Raw genomic sequence first — 17,132 nt, 5'->3', positions numbered from 1 at the left:
GCGAAGGCTGCGAGTGTGGGAGGGTTGAGCAAACTTCTGTTTACCCCCACGCCAGCCCCATCCCACCAGACACGGGATTCCCCGCCGGGGCTGTGCTCCAGCCTGGCACGGGTGGGCACGGCAGCTCGGCACGGCCCCAGGCAAGGAGCTGTGAAAGAGCATGGGTTAATGGTCAGTACTGGGAAATACTGGTGGGAATATCATGCCCTCGGGCATCTTGTGGGCTGCACACCCTAGGACATGTATTGTAAATGCAGACGAGCCCAACAGGAAGAAATTACGATGTCTGACTCAACTCAGAAGGCTGAATTATTTCTTTATTATAACTATGCTAAAATACATTAATATACTATATAAAAGGAGGATACTAAAACTACATACTACTTTCTCTGACTCTAACTCCCACACAACTCGTGACCCTCTCTCAAGGGTCTAGACCCAAGTGGATTGGATTGGCCATGAGGTTCAAACAATCCTCACCAGAATCCAACCAAGCACTCACTCCAGGTAAACAATTCTCCAAACACATTCCACATTGGAAAAACAAGGAGAAGAAATAGAAATTGTTTTCTCTTTCATTTCTCTCTGTTCACCTCTATGAAAAATCCTGAGAGGGAGAGAAATGTGCTTGCCACAGACACGGACACGGACTCGGGCGTGGGGATGCGAGCTGCTCCCAGGTGGCATCACACAGCTGGGTTTGCCTCCTGCCCCTTGAGTTGCTCATGCCCTGGCCCATGGCCTGCTGCCACTTTCCCCAGCGCCCCTCTGCCGTGTCCCCCAGCCCAGGCCGGTGGCCCCAGGGCAGTTGCAGTGAGGAACTGTCTGTGCCCCATCCCGGCTGTGCCAAGCCCTGCCCAGGAGCGGGCAGGGCGGAGGCCGGGCGCTGCTCAGGGTGCCCGCGCCCCCTGGGCTTTCCTGCCTGCGGCGAGCGAGGGGGTCGCAGACTTCAGGGAAGTGTTTTGCAATCACCTTCTTCAGAGCGTCACAGCAACTAACGAACGGCCCTGGTTTTGAGGAACTAACGGGGAAAGCAGCATGTTAGCAAACACGCTGAGCACGGCCAGCCGCCCGCTGCCGGAGCCCCGGGCTCGGAGCGGGCGGTGAGCGGCTGCCGGGCACACCGGACACCGAGGAGAGGCAGGGACGGAGGCGAGGTAGGGGTGGAGGTGAGGTAGGGGTGGGTGTCACTCAGGTCCCACCGAGCAGCATCTGGTCTGTGGCCGCTCTGCCCGTCCCCCCACGTGCCGAGTGCCCAGGGCTGGCCGCTGTCCCCCTGCCACTCTCGAGTGCTTTGGCTTGGGGGGCGAGGAGCTGTGGGCACCCGGCGATGGGCACAGTGTGGGCAGCTCCTCCTGGACCAGGAACGTGTCTGGGACCCATCCGGGGCAGAGGATCCGGGCAGGGCAGAGGCAGCCACCGCTCGCAGGGCCATTCCCAGCAGCGGGCAGGGGATAACCGGGAGGGGCGTGGGCAGACCCCGCAGCCCCGGCCAGTCCCGCTCTGCTGCTGTCGGTCATTCGCTTCTCTCTCCCAGCTTATCGCCCTCCGCCGCCCTCACCCGCCCTCAAACCGCAAATCTCTGCCCGGCAGCGGCTGGAGATAATGGAGATAAAATCAGCCCGTGCTGCGGCCGGGCACAGGGTGCTGTGGCCGGGATGGGGTGCGGGGTGACGGCGGTGTGGGGGGACCCGCGTTCCGGGGTCTCTCCGCTGCGCGTCCCACGCCGGCGGCGGTGGCGGCGCGGGCGGCGAGCCGGGGGCGGAGGTGTCAGAAGGGCTGCGGGAAGGGCTGACGCTGGCAGCGAAAGGACATTCTGCTCCAGGGAAAGCCGGTGACAATGGAGCCCGGCTCCTTCAGCCCACCTCGTCCCCAGTCCTTGCCGACCCCCAGGACAAGGTGCTTTCTCCGCTCCAGGTGATGCCAAAGCCACGGAGGACACCATGGCCAGGCGCGGTGCTGGGACACCCTTCCTGCGGCAGCTCTCCCTGCTCCTGCTCCTCCACCTGGGCGGTGAGTGCGCTCCATCCTGTCCTGTCCCACGCCACCCGCAGCACCCTGTGCCCAGCCGGGCTGGCCGGGCCCGGGGCGGGCAGGAACGGCGGCAGCACGGGCAGGATGGGGCCTGGCACGTGCTGGTGCCTTGCCTAACGCTTGGCTCTTCCTCTCCAGAGAGGGGGGCCCGTCTAAGGGAAGAGGCTCATCTCTATACCCTGCCTGGGTGCTGAGGAGCTGAGATGGCTTTGTCACAGCTGTGCCCAGGATGTGACATGTCTTTCCTGCCTGCAGGGACACTGGGCTGTGCCTCAGTGACTGTGAGCCCCCGCGTTGTGCCCCTGGGCTCGGCTGTCACAGCATCCTGCACCATCCAGAGAGAGCTGTGCCACGGCTTGGAGCAGGGGAAGGTCCGGATCAGCTGGATGCTGGACAACAAGCTTGTGTCTGGGAGCCAGCACCAGGGTCCAGGAGGCACAGAGGTGTCCAACCTCACCCTGCCCCGGTTCAACCTCACACAGGCCAGGCTGTTCTGCTGTGTGGAGTGGAATGGGACCAAGCAGCGCGTTGGCATGGCCGAGATCAGGGCGGGCTGTAAGTCTGCTGCCACTGTGGGTCACCCTCCTCTCCAGCAGGGACGGGCACCTGCTCAGGCTCCTTCCTGGCTGTTCTCCCCCAGACCCTCCTGCAAAGCCCCTCAACCTCAGCTGTGTCCTGAACCTCAGTGACTATGGGCTGACGTGCCGATGGGAGCAGGGAACCAACAGCCACCTCCCCACCAGCGTCGTGCTGAAATGCACGGGGTAAGTCCCGGGACCGTGCTCCCCTGCCAAACCCCAGAGCAAGGACCCCGAGCCCACTGCCCTGTCTGCCACAGGAGTGGAGCCGGGGCAGTGACGGGCTGCACCCCGCGAGGAGGGCACAGCCACTGCACCGTGCCACGCCGGCTGCTCCAGCTGTACCGGCAAATGGAGATCTGGGTGTCTGCCACCAACGCCCTGGGCACGGCCGAGTCCGAGCGCCTCTGCATCGACCCCATGGACGTGGGTGAGTGATGGTGCAGGGGTCAGGGGCCGGGGAAGCTCGTCAGCAGTGACAGGGGTGTTAAAGTGACATTAAAGCCCGTGAGGTCCTGTTTTACGGGCAGCTCCGTGATGGATGTCCTGCCGGGATGAATCGGTGCCAGCGCCGCGGTGCAGAGCGAGCAGCGCGCACGGCGGGTTATGAGCTGCCAGTTGACCTGCTGCACTCCACAGCTCCTGCAGCAATTGATTACCCATTTATTCTGCAGCTCTATTAATAATGGATCCAGAGCCTATAAACTATTTATAAAAGGAGCCTTCCCAGATGGAGAGACTTATCCTCCCTCATCCGGGGCTGGGGAAGGGCTGCCCAGGAACCAGCTGAGCTCTGCCATGCCTATGCCACACTCTCACCCCCAAGCCTACCCAAATGTGGGGTGTTCCAGGCACCAGGCCCCATGGAATCTGTTTTCTCTGCATAGGCATTAATGCAGAGCTGTGCCAGTGTTGCTCCCACGGGCATTACTCCATCCCAAGCAGGGGAACACACACTGGCTCCTGTCCCTCACCCCCAGCCATTCTCATACATGTTTTGGGGTGATTCCCCCCACTTCCTGCTGCAGCACCCTGGCTGCAGCTCCTGGCATTAACAGGCACACGTGAGGTCATGGCTCTGGGCACTGCCCACCACACACCTCTCCAGCTGTCCCCTGCCCTTCCTACAGCCAAGCTGGACCCCCCAACACTGCAGAGCATCCAGTCCATCCCCTTCCAGACCGACTGCATTGCCCTGGCCTGGGACGTGGCGTGGGGCACAGAGCACATGGAGCTGCAGTGTGAGCTGCGCTACCGGGCAGCTGAGGACTCTGCCTGGCTTCTGGTGAGTGCTGCTGGGGCAGGGGGAGCGGGCAGGAGCCGGGACCCTCCCACTGCTCCAAGCCTTGCCTCACACCTTGCTGTCCCACTCACACGGGGACCCTTCTGCTCCCACTGCTGGAGGAGCAGTGGGAGCAGAAGGGTCCCCGTGTGAGTGGGACAGCAAGGTGTCCCCCGAGCCCAGGGCAGGGCCAGCCCCTGCCCGAGGCAGGAGGCAGCACAGCCCCGTTCCGGCTGTCCCAGGTCAGCGGCATCATCGGCCAGGCTGGCTCGGCGCAGCGCTGCGGATTCCTGTTCGGCACGCAGTACCGCTTCCAGATGCGCTGCCGGCGGAGCTCAGCGGCAGCTTTGGCCTCCTGGAGCGAGTGGAGCCCAGTCAGGAACTTCACCACCCATGAGAAAGGTGAGTGGGAATCACCTGCGGGGTCCCCTCTGCCCGAGCAGATGGCACAGTGCTGGGGACACAGGGCACAGAGCTGAGGACACAGGGCAGAGCATTGGGGACACAGGGCACAGAGCTGGGGACACACAGCACAGAGCTGGGGACACAGGGACAGTACTGGGGACACAGGGACAGCACTGGGGACACACGGCAGAGCACTGGGGACATGGCACAGTGCTGGGGACACAGGGCAGAGCGCTGGGGACAGAGGGCAGAGCACTGGGGACAGAGGGCAGAGAGATGGGGACACACGGCACAGAGCTGGGGACACAGGACACAGAGCTGGGAACACAAGGCACAGATCTGGGGACACAGGGCAGAGCACTGGGGACACACGGCACAGCACTGGGGACACACAGTAGAGCACTGGGGACACACGGCACAGCACTGGGGACATGGCACAGCGCTGGGGACAGAGGGCACATTGCTGGGGACACATGGCACAGAGCTGGGGACACACAGCACAGTGCTGGGGACACAGCCACACGGGTCTCAGCTTCTCGCACCCGTCCCGTTGCAGCCCCCACAGGGAAGCTGGACGCCTGGTGGGGGGCTCAGCCGGCCGGGCCCGGGGGGCGGCTGGAGGTGCAGCTGCGCTGGAAGGTGAGCAGGGGCGGCCGGGGGCATTCCCGAAATTCCTGCAGGGACTGCCACCCACACGCCCTGCCCGCACCAGGTCCCACGGCAGCGGGACGCCAACGGGCGAGTGCTGGGCTACCGCGTCACCCTGAGCCCCCGGAGGAGGGGCAGGGACCCCCCGACCATCTGCAACACCACCCACACCCAGTGCAACTTCTCGGTGCCCGCGGCCACCAGGAGGGTCTACCTGTCAGCCTACAACGCCGCCGGCGAGTCGGCGCCGACCGAGGTCATCCTGCTGCAGAGGAAAGGTGAGGGCAGTGCCCGAAACCCCCGCGCATCCCCCGCGGCTCTGCTCGCTCCGAGCAAGGAGACGGCAGACTCCAAACCCGGCTGCACAGGGGAGGTGCTCCCCTCTCCTGCCATCCCGGCTGCTTGTCCCACGCAGGGCAGCCCCTGGCCGGGCTCCGGGCTGTGCCCGGCGGCGAGCGCAGCCTCTGGGTGCACTGGGAGGCACCGCCGGCCCCGGTGATCGCCTACGTCCTGGAGTGGCAGCGGGTGACAGCCGAGCCTGGGCACTGCAGCGCCTGCTGGCAGATGGAGCGTGACGGGACTGCCACCAGAGCCCTTATCCAGGGTAAGTAGGGGCTGCCAGGGAGCCCTGACCCCCTGCTCAGCTGTCCCAGGGGGCTGACACTCATCCTGACCAAACCAGGACCAAGGCGTGCCCCCAGCTCGCTTCCCACCCTCCCTCCTCCTTCTGGATGCACCCCCAGGGTGGGTGGGCTGGTGCTGGGGGGTCTCAGCAGCCAGGGCCTGAGCTTCCAGCCCTCTCTGCTTTCCCCTGCAGATGGCATCGAGCCTTTCCAGCGCTACAACATCTCACTGTACCCTCTCTACGAGGGCACGGTCGGGGTGCCCGTGCACACCACAGCCTACTCCCAGGAGAAGGGTACGTGGGAAGGATACCCCACCACCAGGACTTTGCCCTTCCAAAAGGAGGAACAACCTCTTCCCCACCTACCCCAAATCCAGGGGCTGTACTAAAGAGCTCAGCTTGGGGGGGCTGGATTTGTCTCATCTCCGAGTGTGCTCTCAGCCCCCCTGCAGCATGGGCAGGTCCTGACGCCCACACTTTGGGAGTGGGACCCCCCCCATCAGTTCCCACCTGAGGCAGTGGCTCTGCTCAGCACTTGGTCCCCCTTGTCCTGCTCTTTCCAGCACCATCCCATGCCCCCAAGCTTCACCTGAAGAGGATCAGCAAGTCAGAGGCTGAGCTGTGCTGGGAGCCGCTGCCAGTGGAGATGCAGAACGGCTTCATCACCAGCTACACCATCTTCTGGGCCAGCAGCATCACCAACATGGCCAGTGAGTGCTGCCCGCAGCACCATGGACCTTGTCCTCTGTCCCACCTCGAGATTCTGGGTGGAGATACCAGGAGTCCCTGTGTCCTTCTCAGAGAGGGTCAGGGAGTTCTGTGGGCCCCACACAGGGCTCCTTGCCAGCAGATACCTGTGGGGTGTGCTGTGGGGGGCTGTGCAGGTGGGGGCATTCTGCCACACCAACAGCCCCGTGTGTGCCCAGGTGCCACCGTGAATCCCTCCCTCAGCTCCTTCACCATCCGCGGGCTGAAGCCATCGACCCTGTACAAGGTGCACATCATGGCATCCACGGCTGCTGGCAGCACCAACGGCACCAGCCTGACCCTGGTGACCACAGTGCTGGGTGAGGGCTGCGGCCACCCGGGGCGAGGCGACGAGGGAGGGGACCCGCAGCTCCCGGTCCTGCCTCATGGCACAGCACAGCTGGCGGTGCCTGCTGCAGCTCCCTGCGACCCTGTCCCTCTTCCCAGATGACACCGAGATCCAGTTCCTCTTCCTGAGCCTGGGGCTGGTCTTTGTCGGCCTCATGGTGTTGCTCATCTGCTTCCAGAAGAACGAGCGGTGAGTAGCGGAGCCCTGCCCGGGCCGGGCTGCCGGTGGGACAGGGTGGCCTTGGAGCGATGACATCCCGCCGGGAGCCGGTCCAGCACTGAGGCCACCCATTGCAGCCCGCCTCGCTGAGTCCCCTCATCCCCGTGGTCCCCAGGATGAAGGAGCAGCTCTGGCCCAGCGTCCCCGACCCCGCCAACAGCAGCCTGGGCAAGTGGGTGCCGGCAGCGGCGCCGCAGGTGAGAGCGGGCGGCTGCTCCCCCGGTGCCCACGGGAGGGACAGCAGGGACGGCTGGCATCGCCCGTGACCTCCCGCTGCTCCCCAGGAGCCGCTCCACGTCCTGGCCGCCAGGGAGCCCGGCCCCGCCGCCATCTCCACGGTGACCGTGCTGGAGGGGGAAGCGGGGAAGCAGCCGGGGAAGGAGCCCCCCGGCCCGGCCGCCGCCCCGCCGGCGCTGCCGCGGCCCTACGTGCGGCAGGAGGGTCCCGGGGAGCCCGTGCAGTACGCGCGGGTGGGCGGCGCGGGGTACCGGGGGCAGCGGCTGCTCCCCGAGCCCGCTCCCCGCTTCTACGAGAACCTGCGGGGCCGCGGGGACGGCGGCGGCGGCGGAGGGGATTGGGGGTTCCTGGAGGAGCCCCCCGCCACCTTCCCGCTGCTGCAGGGGCTCCGCATCGGCGGCGCCGAGGAGCTGCACGAGTGCCGGGCGGACTAGCGCGGGCTGGAGCCGGGCGGCGGCTCCGCCAGCGGCGGCCCCGGGCAGCCGGCTCCACCCGCGGGGCTCCGGCCGCGTCCCGGGGCGCTGCCCGGCTCCAGCCCGCTCTGTGTGCGTGTCCGCCGCCGAACGGCTCCCTCCGAAATAAACGGGGACGTGCTGAGAACAACCCGGGCGTCTCTGCGGGAAGCGAGCGGGATAGGGATGGGATAGGGCGGGGACGGGACAGAAACGGAGATGGAGATGGATGGGGATGGGAATGGGGATGGGGATGGGGATAGGGATAGGGATAGGGATAGGGATAGGGATAGGGATAGGGATAGGGATAGGGATAGGGATAGGGATAGGGATAGGGACCGAGACGGGGACGGGACTGAGACGGGGATGGGGATGGGGATGGGGAAGGGACCGAAACGGAGATGGGGATGGGGATAGGGATGGGGTTGGGGATGGGAATGGGGACGGGACCGAGATGGGGACAGGACGGGGATCGGGACCGGGACGAGGACGGGAACAGGTAGGAGACGAAACCGAGACGGGTACGGAGATGGCGATGAGACCTGGATGGGGACGGGGACAGTAAGGGCACCGGGACGAGGATGGGGACGGAGAGGAGACCGGGACCGGGACCGGGATCCTGGACGGCCATCGACTCGCTCGGCGTTCGCTCCCTCCCTGCGCCCTGTGTCGGCGCTCGGCAGTGGCGCCTGGGCAAGATGGCGGCGCCCGTGGCGGCGTGCCGGTGACTCGGGCCATGCTGGCGCTGCTGGCCCGGCCGGGCCGCGCCTGGCCCGCCCTGCTGGGCAGGGCACAGCCCGGTGAGGCCCGCGGGGGTCGGGAGGCCGCTGGGAGAGCGGCTGGGAACTCGCGCTGGAGGAATTGGGAGCGGCCGGGGCCGCGGCGGGAGCTGAGGGTGCGGGGAAAGGGCGGTCGGGGGTGGCCGGGGGTACTCAGGGGGGCACACGGCGGGTTCGTGGTCTGTCCCCCCGAAACGAGACAGGCGGGGTTTGTTGCCATTATGACCTTGGGGGTCCCTCGGATCGCGGGTGGCTGAGCCGGGCACAGGCGAGTGGCCTGAAGCAGGTGCTGGTCCCAGCAGCAGGGCCCTGAAAGAGCACTGGCATTTCCTCAGGCTCTGGGGGTCTGCTTAGAGGTGGCTCTAAGATCACACAGGTTCCTAGTTCCTGCTGTTTGGAGTTCTAAGATCACACAGGTTCCTAGTTACTGACATCTGTTGTTTTGGAGAAATCCTGCAAAACTGGGAAATGTTGAGGTCAGGAGTTTGTTCTTGAAAGGTCAAAGAATGACGAAGTCGCAGCTGGTGATGAATATTCACGTCTGTGTCAGAGGTTGTCCCCCCAGGTGTCACTGCCCCTGAGCTCTGACACTGTGGTGGGCCAGAGCAGCCTGTCCACATCGCTAATGAGATTAATTAATCTGTTAATTCAGCCGTTTAAACCCTCTAAATGAACGTGTTTGCCCGGGGGTGCCCTCCCTCTGCTCAGTAGCAATAACTCAGTGTGTGCAGTCAGTTCTGCTGCTCCAGCCCTGCCATTTGCCCACTGTCAGGCAGCCCAGCTTGGTTTGTGTCAGCACCGTGTGAGAGCCACCCTGAGCTACCCCACGCACCTCTGGGACTAAAGATCTGCCTGCTCACTGATCACCCAGAGCCTCAGTGCCCTGACCCCACACACGCCTGTCACCCTGATTTTTTAAAATTTTTCTAAAGCCTTCTGAGTTTACATTCTTGTAGCAAACTTTTTCACACACTTTCTGTAAATAGCTTCTTGTTTTTACATTCCTTCATAGAGGCAGAGAAATTTGATGTACTGGTAGTTTGTCCAATGTCATTGGAGAGGTGGCACTTTCACCCTCCAATCCACTGTCAGCTTTGGAAAACTATAAATGCTGGAGTCAGAAAATAAACTTCCCTTTTTTACCTTTACAATAACAGCAATACACCTCGTGTTTTCTCGTGTCCTGTAGCAACACACACCGAGCAGTATTTGGCTGTACAGAGCTGGAGAAGTGCACACAAGGCTGAATTTTCTGTTTCTCCCCCACAGCTTGCAGTCCTGTGCTCCAAGCAGCCAGGGGCTATGCCAGACCTGTGATAAAGAAGAGGAAAGGTATGTCAGGATCCACAGGACCAAATGTTTTAAATATTTTGCTGTTGGCATGCTCAGAGCTGAACCCTCATGGCACAGAAATCATTCCAGAAATAGTTCCTTGCAAGCTCAGGAGTTACTCATAAAATCCCCCTCCTCCTCAGTGTGGGGAAATGAACAATTGTCAGCAGCAGATCTGTGAGGGTGGGAAAGGCCTGGCACAGGGTGCTCAGAGAAGCTGTGGCTGCCCCTGGATCCCTGGAAGTGCCCAAGGCCAGGTTGGATAGGGCTTGGAGCAGCCTGGGACAGTGCAAAGTGTCCCTGCCATGGCAGGGAGTGGGATCAGATGGGCTTTAAGGTCCCTTCCAGCACAAACTCTTGGTATTCTGTGATCTCTGAGCTCAGTGGAATGCTGTAAATATATGTACACCATGTTGTAAATCCAGAGGGCTGAAGGGAAGACACTGAACCAATTCTTTTCCACTCAGTTCCTGCCCTCTTAGCTGGATCTGCTCAGTTCTTCTTGTGTGGAGCACACAGCCAGTTTCCTTCAGAGCATGTCAGAGCTCTGACTTTGTCCTGCTCTCCCTCAAATGTTTATCTCTCTGTAGACATCCCCAGCCATCTGGATGACCTTCCTCCCACCATGCTGAAGAAAGATTATGCCAATCTCCCAATCATGAGCAGGTATGGAGAGGGAGAGGGAATGGCTGCTCTCTCCAGGGGTTTGTATTTACATGTAACAAACACATGGTGTGTGGAAGCTGTCACCTGCTCACTAATTAGTTATTAATGCTCTGTGGGCACAAAAATGGCAAAGCCAGTTTGAAATCAGATTTACAGACAGACAATGGTCAGGGCTTGATTACAATCCATGGGAGATCAAGTGCTGGTTGCCCACACCCTCTGTGGGCTTTGTAGTCCATAAGAAATAAAAAAAAAAAAAAAAAAAAAAAGAAAATAAATAATCTTGAAATACTAGAAACAGTCATCTTGCAAATAACCTGTGCCTGTCCTGAACTCAGGTGATAGAGTGTCATTAAACAGCTCCCCATGAGTTCAGCTGCTGCCAAATTTGGGCTCTGGGGCTCAGCACTGCTGTGCTCTGATGCAGAGCTGCTCGTGTGTGGTGCAGGGAGGGCCTCCAGTGGCTCGACTGTGACTTTCACTGCTCTCTGAAGGAACCAGCCTTCAAATTAAATATTTTTGCAGCAAAACTACTCTATATATAATACTCTATATGTAATCCAAGCCATGATTTTGCTTAGGAAAGTGAGCACCGGTTTATGGCTGTCAGGTTTGGGAGGGGAGGAGAGTCCCTGTAAATTTGTAGAATAAAATAAAGCTGAAAAAAATGAGTACTTTCTGAGAACCTGAGTTCATTTGTGTTGTTAAATATATGTGTTTCTGGTTTATAAGCTAATTTGCCATCTCCTTGCAGCATGGATGATGTGGTGAAACGGCTGCTGTCCCTGGAAATGGCAAGTCAGGTCAGTGTCATTCTGCTTGCTTGAAAAGAAAATAGATTTAATGAACACCTCCATGTGAGACTTGTCTGTGTTGTTAAATATCTTTCACTTACTGTATTTTTAAGTGGCTGTAAATATAGGGTGATGAAATACAGTGTTAAATCCAGTTTGCTCTTAAAATTTATCACACTAAAGTGGTTACAATTGCATATTAAAATGAGAGAAGAAAGTATTCAGGGGTGACAGGGCAGTGAGCTCTTCTGTTGCTGCTCGTGGCTGACCTCCTGTGTTCTAGAAACCATTGCACTGGACAGCTGATGTCCTTCAAGTTATTTTTACTTTCCATATGCCCAGAAAACAAACAGGTAGGAAAGTGGCACAAAGATCTCTATGCCATTCCTTTATGCTTGCCACTTCAGCTTAAAAAGATGAAAAAGCACTTAGTAAAGGTCTGAATTGCAAAGCCTTTACCTGGGTGTTTGGGAAGAGAGCAGAGTGTCTCTGACCTCTGGTGTTCTGGGACAGTGACAAGCTCTTTTCTGTGCCCCACAGAAGGAGAAGCTGAAGGTAAAGACACAGCAGCTGGTGGAGAAGGTCAGGAGGTCTCCTAGTGACAATGGCTCCTTTGAGGTGCAAGGCAAGTTAAAAAAGGGAAGGGTATTGTTGGCAGATGAAACATCTCTGCTTCTATTCAGCTGTTCCCACCCCAGCACTTCCAGTTTGCTGTATAACTCAGGAGAATCTCCTCCAGGAGAGCTGCTGAGAGGCAGGTAGCCTGCAGGATGCCCTGCAGGACTGCTCCAGGTCTGGAAGTGTTGCAGAGGCTGCTGGGGTGCTTCCAAATTCCTGCTCCACATCCACCCTCCAAAGGCAGTGGGTGCATCATTCTGCTTGTAGTGCTTCTGTGACTTGAAGCACTGAGCTGCAGCTGTTACCAAAATGAAGCAAATTCAGCCACAGAACCCAAATTTTTCTCTGCATCAGAGAGCTGTGGCTGAGGCACAGTGGGGACAGTGCAGGGACAAAGGCCATGTTGCACTGACCAACACTGACATCTCCTTTGTCATCAGCAAAGCCCTTCAGTTCCTCAGGATGCCACCAAAATCCCAAAGACCTGGCTGCTGCCCTGAGAAAAAAAAATAAAACCTTTATTGCTGTCTGCTCCCCCAGAGCTTAAATCCCATGAGGCTAAATAAATGTCAAATCACTGGGAATTGAATGAGTGCAAGAGGAATAAATTCACATATAAATTTATATGATGTGTTGTTAGACTCTTACCCTCTAATTAAGCAGCCTCATAACAGTCACAGCCCTGCAGGTTGTTTGTTCTTGGTTGTTGTGCTCTGTGGGCAGGGGCTGCTTTGGACGGTGTTTGCTGTGGGCAGTGCTTGTTGTGGACAGTGTTTTTTGTGCTGCTGTGGGCAGTGTTTTGCTGTGGGCAGTGTTTTTTGTGTTGATGTGTGCAGTGTTTTGCTGTGGACATTGTTTTGCTGTGGGCACTTTGCTGTGGACATTTTGCTGTGGACAGTGTTTTGCTGTGTGCAGTGTTTTTTGTGTTGATGTGGGCAGTGTTTTGCTGTGGACACTGTTTGCTGTGGACACTGCTGTGGACACTTTGCTGTGGACATTTTGCCGTGGACAGTGTTTGCTGAGGACACTTTGCTGTGGACACTTTGCTGTGGACATTTTGCTGTGGACACTGTTTGCTGTGGACACTTTGCTGTGGACACTGCTGTGAGCAGAGTTTTGTCATGGGCAGTCCCTGCTGTGCTGCTGTAGGTACCTGCAGGGGCTGCAGTGCTCAGCTGGCAGCTTGAGGCAAGGCAGATGATCCTGGATCACCTGGGAAAGCTGCTGCTCTCACACAGCTCCTCTCTCTCTCCTTTACAGTTGCTATTTTGACTGCCAAGATACGCACGCTCGAGGAGCACCTCCAGAGGCACCCCAAGGTAACTCGGGGATCTGAGCCCACAGCTGCTCAGGTGGTTTTCTCAGTTTATAACAAAAGGATTTTAATCCTGGGGATTATGGCTTTGCTGAGGAGGTTTATGAAATAGTTACAGCTGCTCCCTGGTGCCAGTGTGGGGAGCTGCTGGCTCAGGCACAGCTGGAGTCTCGCCCGCTCTGGTCTGAGTTCTGGTTTGTTACTGTAGGGGAGAAAACAGCTGAGCAGGTTCCTTTAGGCAGAGTTGAGCTCCAGTTCTCCTCGTTGCAGATGGGGCTTCACCACTTAGTTTTCACTTATTAGTGAACACAGCTGCAGTATTACACAAAGTCTGTGCTTGTTCTGCTCATGGAAATGTTTGGTGGACAGCACTCTGTGGATGTCCCACTCCCCTACCTGCAGCTACCTGGGTTCAGGCCCAAATTTGAGACATCTTGTCTGGATTTATGTTCATAAAACACATATCAAAGGTTCTTTATGCAGAGTAAAAGGTGGGAAATGGGTTGATAACTGCATTTGAAAGTAGTGCATAATTGTTACTCATGAAAACTTGAAGGGTACAAGAGAACAGAATTGAGCTTTTCACTACAAGCCACCAGAAGTTGTACCAAGTGTTGAAGTTGGACCTTTCTGAATTCCTTGGCTGAATTTTTTGCATAAATCACTTTTATAGGACAGGGACATGTCTCCTGTGAGGGACTGCCCTGACTGCTGAGGCTTAGGCTACACTTGTGCCCTTCCAAAGAACAGCCAGGCAGTCAGAGCCAAGTCACAGGTTATTTTCATATTTAATTTCTGGCAAAACAAAGATAAATGCTTCTGTTATTCTGAAGCAGCACACTTCAAGAGAAGCAGGTTTTAGCCAGAAGACCTTTTCTGCAGCTTTGGCACAGCCTGAACCTGTACACAAGCTGAAAACAGTCTTCAGGGAAGGTGAAGCTGCAACCAGGGAAGGGAGAAAGGAATTCCAGTGCAAAGTAAATTACATCTCCTTGGATCAGCTTGTGCTGACCTGATGTTCTCTCAGCATCTGCCAACAGAAGTTATTCTAAGACTCTGTCCTTCACCTTTCAGCCAAAATCTGCTTTATTCTCAGTAATTACTGGACAGGCAGGACAATCTGCCTGCAGTGGAGTGAGCCTTGGGTGCTTTGCAGGACAAAAAGAACCAAAGGCTGATGCAGTGGAGTGAACCTTGGGTGTTTGCAGGACAGAAAGAACCAAAGGTTGATGCAGTGAGTGAACCTTGGGTGTTTGCAGGACAAAAAGAACCAAAGGTTGATGCAGTGGAGTGAACCTTGGTTGTTTGCAGGACAAAAAGAACCGCAGGCTGATGCTGATGGATCTGGACCGGCGGAGGAAGATGCTGGGCTACCTGCGCCGGGTGAACTACAGCACCTTTGAGAACACCTGCAGGCAGCTGGACATCCAGTACAGCCCCCCCCAGCCCTACACCCGCCGCGTCACCAAGCGCTGGCTGGTCAAGAAAGCTTTGTGCATCAAGGTATGGAGCAGGCTGGACAGGAAAAACCCCTCTGCAAAAGTGTGGGAAATGAATTTACCGAGAAACCTGGCAGGCAGAGTCTTCTCTCTGTCAGGATTTTTTCATACAGGAGCACAGAGAGAAGAATGTGCCTGCCGCAGAGAATTCTTAAAGTTTGGCAGAAGTTATGTCAGCCCAGCTCCTGGAATGTTTGGGACAGAGCAGGTTGCTTTGCAATGGGATGGAGTTTCCAGGAATAAATTTGTAAATCTTGAGCAGATGCAGCACGTGCAATCGTGTGATATTCAAATAGGATGGATTTGTATGTAAACTTTGAGATTATTTTACAATTTTACAATTGGATGGTGTTAGGTTGTCAGAGTTAAATATATCTTTTACTGCATTGTTAAAATATGGGGAATTTAAGTCACTGCTTTTAATAGCTTTTTTTAAACATTTTAATATTATAATGTGAGATGTTAGAAAAGGACCTAATCTGACATAAAAGTTAGAAATAGAAAAGTTAGACCGATAGCCAAGTCCTCTTAAGCCAGGCTTTGATTTTGATCCTGTCTGTAGAGAACTGCCTGAGCTCAGCCAAGAGCTACATGGGCACTGACACATGCTGGACCCAGGCACTTCAGGTTGGGCCACTGGTTTGCTCAAAAATGTGTTACTCAAACTAGCTTTTTTTCTCAAATCCTGGTATGGGAACCAATATGTGAGATAATTTGATGGCAGTTTGGAACAGAAATGTGGGTGCACCCATTGTCCGCCCTAATTTGCTCAGAATATTTGAGTGAAACTACTGCATGCAGTAGATTTTGGTAAAACTGAGAAGAACCAAAAGCTGCACATGCCTTAGGTTTTTAAATGATAAATTTTAATCCAATTAAATGATAACCAAAGGTGTTCAAGGAATGACTAGACATGGCACTCAGTGCTCTGGCCTGGTTGACAAGGTGAGGATCAGTCACAGGTTAGACTCTGTGCTCTCAGAAGTCTTTTCCAATGTGAATGATTCAGTGATTGACTGGGTGGCTCTAACAGAACGATCTCAGATGATTCCCTGGAGCAAGGAAGGCACAGAGGGAGGATTTGATCTGGCTCTGCCTGCAGCCAACAGCCTGGGCAGCAGCTCTGCAGGCAGCTTTATCTCTCTCCCTTCTGTTCCACAGGTGTTCCAGGAGAAGCAGAAGCTGAAAGCAGCTGAGAGACTGAAGCAAAGGCAGGCGAGAGCAAGGGCTGCACGGGAACAGCAGGAGAAGCAAGTGCAGGAGAAGGAGGCACAGGAGGGGACACCTGTGTAGTGGCAGAGCCAGGCTGGCACTGACAGGCTGACAATAAACACCTGCCCAAAGACTTGAAGCCTCTTTGCTCTCGTGGTGTGGTCTGAGCCGTTTTGAGCACCTGGGAAGGGCAGCTGGTGGTTTGAGTGGTTTAGAAGTTTAATTTCAGGCTGAGTGCTGGGCAGGTCGGGCTGTGAGAGGACCTGGGGGCTCCAGCAGTACCCTGCAGATCTGTCAGTGGGAACAGCTCAAGCCAGCCTGTGTCCTCTCAGCACAGCCAGTGTAGAGGTTTGCACTGCCACATTTTCTTAGATATTTATAAACTGAAACTTAAGACATTTAGATTGGATGTTATGAATACATTCTTCCCTGTGAGGGTGGGGAAGCCCTGGCACAGGTTTCCCAGAGAAGCTGTTGCTGCCCCTGGATCTCTGGAAGTGCCCAATGCCAGGTTGGACAGGGCTTGGAGCAACTTGAGATAGTGGAAGGTGTCCCTGTCCATGGCAGGAGGTGACACTGGATGGGCTTTAAGGTCCCTTTCAACCTAAACCATTATTCACATGCACTGAGGCTGTGCTTGTGCACTGGGGTGATCCACACAGGGACTGGGGCAATGTGTACACGGACTGGGATGATCCACACAGGGACTGGGGCAATGTGCACATGGATTGGGATGGTCCACACAGGGACTGGGGCAATGTGCACACGGACTGGGATGGTCCACACAGGGACTGGGATGATGGCACACAGACAGGGATCATGCACACATGGATAGGGACAGTGCACACAGACCAGGACAATATGCACGTGTACCAGGGATAATGTGCACACTCACGCCAGGATGATGCCCACACTCAGACCAGAATGATGCACACTCACGAGGAGGACACACCAGGAGGATGCACACACACCGGGATGATGTGCACACTCAGACCAGGACAAGGCACACACATACCAGGGATGGTGCACACTCACACCGCGACGCTGCACACACACTGGGAGGATGCACACATGGATCACGATGATGCACTCACACCAGGATAATGCACACTCACACCGGGATGCTGCACACTCACACCGGGAGGATGCACACTCTGCACACTCACACCAGGACGCTGCACACTCACACCCGGAGGATGCACACATGGATCACGATGAGGCACACACCAGGATAATGCACACTCACACCGGGAGGATGCACACATGGATCACGATGAGGCACACACCAGGATAATGCACACTCACACCGGGATGCTGCACACTCACACTGGGAGGATGCAC

The 17,132-nt window shown here is 56.8% G+C and overlaps 2 protein-coding genes across 5 annotated transcripts; both read left to right on the top strand.

The window, feature by feature from the left end:
- The first annotated feature begins 928 nt into the window (after positions 1 to 928).
- On the top strand, positions 929 to 7,727 carry CSF3R (colony stimulating factor 3 receptor). Of its 4 annotated transcripts, XM_085559982.1 has the most exons (17): positions 929 to 1,157; positions 1,918 to 2,013; positions 2,290 to 2,405; positions 2,517 to 2,589; positions 2,675 to 2,798; positions 2,873 to 3,042; positions 3,743 to 3,897; positions 4,137 to 4,296; positions 4,856 to 4,938; positions 5,012 to 5,225; positions 5,363 to 5,551; positions 5,765 to 5,866; positions 6,136 to 6,282; positions 6,499 to 6,639; positions 6,767 to 6,857; positions 7,003 to 7,084; positions 7,172 to 7,727. In XM_085559982.1, exons 2-17 carry the CDS (start codon positions 1,944 to 1,946, stop codon positions 7,556 to 7,558), a joined length of 2,304 nt encoding a protein of 767 aa, XP_085416108.1. In that variant the 5' UTR covers positions 929 to 1,157; positions 1,918 to 1,943; the 3' UTR covers positions 7,559 to 7,727. The 4 variants fall into 4 exon arrangements, with proteins under 4 accessions (XP_085416108.1, XP_085416106.1, XP_031362635.3 ...); XM_085559980.1 differs by having other exon boundaries at positions 931 to 1,169; positions 2,290 to 2,589; XM_031506775.3 differs by having other exon boundaries at positions 932 to 1,157; positions 2,290 to 2,589.
- Positions 7,728 to 8,257: 530 nt separating this feature from the next.
- Positions 8,258 to 15,924, top strand: MRPS15 (mitochondrial ribosomal protein S15). Its single transcript, XM_021554764.3, has 8 exons — positions 8,258 to 8,376; positions 9,625 to 9,687; positions 10,278 to 10,353; positions 11,108 to 11,156; positions 11,688 to 11,772; positions 13,026 to 13,084; positions 14,392 to 14,583; positions 15,741 to 15,924. Exons 1-8 carry the CDS (start codon positions 8,313 to 8,315, stop codon positions 15,870 to 15,872), a joined length of 720 nt encoding a protein of 239 aa, XP_021410439.2. The 5' UTR covers positions 8,258 to 8,312; the 3' UTR covers positions 15,873 to 15,924.
- Positions 15,925 to 17,132: the final 1,208 nt, after the last annotated feature.

This window comes from Lonchura striata, chromosome 23 (assembly GCF_050655825.1).
Source record: "Lonchura striata isolate lonStrDom1 chromosome 23, ASM5065582v1, whole genome shotgun sequence".
Classification (NCBI taxonomy): domain Eukaryota; kingdom Metazoa; phylum Chordata; class Aves; order Passeriformes; family Estrildidae; genus Lonchura; species Lonchura striata.
Note: the sequence above shows the minus strand (reverse complement) of the source record. Positions and strands in the feature narration are given on the sequence as shown.